The following is a 4591-nucleotide window of genomic DNA, read 5'->3' as shown; positions in this document are numbered from 1 at the left end:
TTATAGCTATGCTTATAGTCCCTGAAAGTGATTTTAAGTGCCTGAACCGAATTGCCAGTGTTGACTAGCCGAGTGAGTTGCTGTAGCTGTAAAGGAATCCCTGAACTACTAGTGACTGATGTCATTTCACCAACTCTCAGGAAGGCATAAAAGGCTAAGGAGCACATTGCTCTGAACAAAGCACGTTCATATGATGTCTTGTACTTAGATATTTCGAGACAGAGTAACTTTTGTAAAATGGGCAAAGTAATAGGGAGTCGACTATCTAAACGAAATCCAACCTTGTAGCCTTTGAGCATTTGCAAAACGAAAAATGCTTTAGATGGATCTGGTAGGAGATAAAGCTTATGAGAATACCCTATGGCAGAAACATAGGTATGCACTGTTGAGGGTGCATAACTCCTATCAAAAAGAAAAGCTATAAAAAGAGCTAGCAAGGTAGGGGATATTGGTAAAGAAATCAGAGCGCGCTGAAAATATGTACTTAAAAAGAGTTGGAACAGACCCCATGCCCTCTTATAAACAGGGATGGAAGATGGCTGAAGGCTTGACTTGATAAGGGTGGAGACTATATTGCCCAATGCTGCGATAGAAGATGAGGAGGGATCGCTGTGGGGTCTGAGTGTATGGAAGCTGGGGCCATCTGCTTGAAAGCCGAAACCTGCAAGCGAGATAAAGCATCAGCCAATGGGTTGTGTATGCCAGGAACATGTTTCGCTTTAAACATAATGTTCTCCTGAAGGCAAATAGAAACCAGCTTTCTAACAAAAAACATGAGCTACTTGTCTCTGCAGGACTGTTTGTTTATGACATGGACTAGAGCCTCACTATCCGTAAAAAATAAAACACATTGATTGCGAAGCTTAGCACCCCAGAGGTGTAGACTTAGTACAATTGGATAAAATCCTAATATTGCAATATTTCTCCCTATCCAATTATCAGGCCATTGGCCATAGCACCAGTGGTTGCCAAATAATGCACCGAAGCCAAGAGAGCCAGCAGCATCAGTATACAAACTAAGCTTAGTGTGAAGAGTTCTCTACTGGCCACTAGGGCCTGGACACGAGTTAGATACCGCTGACCGGCTCAGTAGGAGCGGCCATCTTGTTTACGTTAAGATTACGTTTTAGGACAGAACTATAATACAAGACTATTCAGCACCAGTATATCTTTATTTATGTAAGTTTTCCATTTATTATATGTGTAATCGTTTACTTCACATTTATCTATACATGATTTACTTTAAGTGCTATTATTTAGCTTAGATTTTATATATTTGTATCTTAGGACTCTATCATCGTTGTAGAATAAAATACTATCAGACATCGAGAAGCATCTCTTTCTTCATAGTGGAAGTGGCCCAAGTGTCCTCCAGAAAGAAAGACTTACAATTATATGACATGAAAAAAGAATGCCAGACTTTCAAATCTTCCTTAACGGATTGATTAAGTCTAATAAAATGATGTGGAGAATGAACACCTAGGGTTAAATCAATTAGACGACGCAGGAAAGCTCGACCCGGAACAATGATAGAGCAAGCAAAATTCAAATGGCCAACTAAAGATTGAATTTCCCGAAGAGTAACTTTCTTCCGTCTGAGGAATTCATCCAGAAGGGCTAGACATTTCTCTTTCTTATCTTGAGGCAGGCGAGCTTCCATTAGGGAAGAATCAAGTTCAATACCAGCGAAAGACAAAACCCTAGATGGTCCCACAGTTTTTTCTGGGGCCATAGGAATACCAAGGTATTGGCACAGGTCAAGAAAAAGGTTTAATTGAGCCCGACATAGGGATTCCGTAGGAGCAACAATAAGAAAATCATCAAGTAAATGCAATATGTTAGGAATGTGAAGCTTGCGACGGGCAATCCATTCAATGGCAGTGCTGAAGGTTTCAAAGACTTTACAGGAACTGGAACAACCCATAGGCATGCATTTATCAAAGTAATAGGCATCGTTCCACCGCATTCCTAAAAGAGGATAATCGAGGGGATTGACTGGAATAATCCGAAAAGCATTCTTAATGTCAGTCTTGGCCAAAAAGCAGTTGGGGCCAACTGATTTGATATATTGTATGGCATCCTGAATGGATGCATATTGAACAGAAGAATTTTCCGGAGAAATGCCGTCATTAATGGATGATCCCCTAGGAAAGGATAAGTGGTGGATCAATCTGAATTCCCCGGGAGATTTCTTAGGTACCACTCCAAGGGGTGAAACCTGAAAATGCTCAAATGAAGGGGAACTAAAGGGGCCTGCAAGCCTATCAGCTGCCAGTTCCTTTTCAATTTTGGTAGTAACAATGTCAGGATTTTGAAAAGCCGATATCAAATGATTACCCTGAAATGAAAGCCTAGGACCATCATAACCAAGACGGAAACCTTCAGTAAAGCCAGAATAAATGTAAGAGAGAAGTGAAGTGGTATACCCGTCAAGCAAGCTTATTAATTTATCAATTCTTACTGGCGTTGGAAGATGACTTGGCAGCGAAGGGCTGGCATTTGGTAAATCGTTTCTCACTTTGAGGACGAAAATTGCAATTCAGGGCTCTATGGCTGCCCTCACACTTAAAACAACTATGCTTGAAAGAGCAGCCAGAGCATTCCAATCCCTTATGGAATTTGTAGCAAAAACCCTTGGGAATTGACAAAAAGGATGTACGTGGGGACTTCTCCTTCACATTAGGGGTGGATTGAGCACGAAGCCACAATTCCCAATGCATATGTCCCCAAGGATACATAGTTGGGCTTTGCTGTCGCAAGAATCGAAAATTTTCATCGTAATATTTCCAATTTTGACCCCTCGCTGCCAAATCATGAATCAACTCGCTATATTTCATTAAAGCTGGAGCTTCAAGAGGGAATTTCTGAGTATAGATACCCACAAAAACCCTAAATGCACTATTCCAGGCCTCGATCGTATTGACGCGCTTCGGTTTGAGAGAGGATTCGAGACACAATGAAGGCAATTGGCCATCATTGGGATTCTGTATCGTGATATTAAATTTGTTCTCTAGCACTGGGTTAACTAGAAGACTACCAAGATCAAGGTATTCATTGAGCCAGATCTTGGACTTTAGCTTATCTGATACCCGGGCGTCAATGGATAGGTCAGCAGAACGAAATAATGAAGTAGGCAGCGAACCAGGATTTTGAGTAGCTATAGGTAGCTCACCTGTGATTTGGCTGTGGGCAACATGCACTGAAGATGGCACATCACTGGCGGCAGTGGCAGCAACTTCAAAAAGTGAGGTGTTGGGAGGATGCTGGGTTACACCACTAACCACTGGAACAGATGCACCAGGTGCAGATGACGCTGATGGCACAGGAGTCGGGAGTGGGGCTGTTTGAGGCCTTGTTAAATTTTGGAGCATAGGGGCCAGGCGAGAAGTAATTTCCTCAGTGACTTGTGCCACAATCTAACCTATGTACTCTGAGGAGAGATTAGACGATACTGGTGGAGGTGGTAGGCGTGGTGCCAGAACTGGTGGAGGTTGTGAAGAAGAGGGGACTACTCGACCAGCAATACGTTTTGAGCTGCGTACAGCCTGTGAGGATGCAGTTCTCTTTCCTGAAGGCATCTAGGTAACAAGAAAAAGGAAGGAAATATCCAGAAAATAAAATAAAACAGAGGGACAAAGCCCTAATGATAAAAAGAGGAACGACATCCCCAAAATAAAAGAGAGGGACGAAGCCCTCATAATAAAAAGAGGAACGAAATCCCCAAAATAAAAGAGAGGGACGAAGCCCTCATAATAAAAAGAGGAACGAAATCTCCAAAATAAAACAGAGGGACGAAGCCCTCATAATAAAAAGAGGAACGAAATCCCCAAAATAAAAGAGGGACGAAGCCCTCATAATGAAAAGAGGAACGAAATCCCCAAAATATAAGAGAGGGACGAAGCCCTCATAATAAAAAGAGGAACAAAATCCCCAAAATAAAAGAGAGGGACGAAGTCCTCATAATAAAAAGAGGAACGAAATCCCCAAAATAAAACAGAGGGACAAAGCCCTCATAATAAAAAGAGGAACGAAATCCTCAAAATAAAACAGAGGGACGAAGCCCTCATAATAAAAAGAGGAACGAAATCCCCAAAATAAAACAGAGGGACGAAGCCCTCATAATAAAAAGAGGAACGAAATCCCCCAAAATAAAACAGAGGGACGAAGCCCTCATAATAAAAAGAGGAACGAAATCCCCCAAAATAAAACAGAGGGACGAAGCCCTCATAGTAAAAGAAACAAAATACTCAGTAAACACAGCGCACGTGGCAGTGAAAATAATGCCGCCGAAAACTTTTAATCGCCTAAGTTTGCCTAAGAGATTAAGGATTCATTGTACTCAAGCCTTCACTCACAGGCCGGAAATTAAAGAATTAAAACAGCGCAAGCGAAAAGCCCCCTATACAATAAGCATATCAACTTCTAATTAAGAGACTCTCACAACAAAGGATCATTGATTATAAAAGCATGTCAGCGATGCGAAGCCCCGTGGAGTTAGAGCGAAAATTACTAGAGAGATGCGGGTCAAAACGCAAAGCACCAAAGTTTGAAAGCGAATATAGTGTAACTAAATATAAAAAGTCTCAAAAAG

At 41.6% G+C, this 4591-nt stretch overlaps 1 protein-coding gene, 1 long non-coding RNA gene and 1 pseudogene across 2 annotated transcripts; 1 reads left to right on the top strand and 2 right to left on the bottom strand.

Annotated features, from left to right (window-relative positions):
* Nucleotides 1-568: 568 nt before the first annotated feature.
* Nucleotides 569-1861, bottom strand: LOC148906274 (uncharacterized; annotated as a pseudogene).
* On the top strand, nt 1035-1332 carry LOC148906275 (uncharacterized). The gene is made up of 2 exons (XR_016121347.1): nt 1035-1179; nt 1288-1332. It is a non-coding gene; the product is annotated as an uncharacterized LOC148906275 (long non-coding RNA).
* A 589-nt stretch (nt 1862-2450) lies between the features above and the next one.
* Nucleotides 2451-3371, bottom strand: LOC148906273 (uncharacterized). The gene has a single exon (XM_089037605.1). The coding sequence runs from the start codon at nt 3369-3371 to the stop codon at nt 2451-2453; it is 921 nt and encodes a 306-aa protein (XP_088893731.1).
* Between the last annotated feature and the right edge of the window lie 1220 nt (nt 3372-4591).

This window comes from Actinia tenebrosa, unplaced genomic scaffold (assembly GCF_029948245.1).
Source record: "Actinia tenebrosa isolate PJP-AT-01 unplaced genomic scaffold, QUT_ActTen_1.0 PGA_scaffold5__44_contigs__length_20552954, whole genome shotgun sequence".
In the NCBI taxonomy this organism is placed as follows: Eukaryota; Metazoa; Cnidaria; class Anthozoa; order Actiniaria; family Actiniidae; genus Actinia; species Actinia tenebrosa.
The sequence above is the reverse complement of the archived record's forward strand: the minus strand, read 5'-3'. Positions and strand labels throughout refer to the sequence as shown.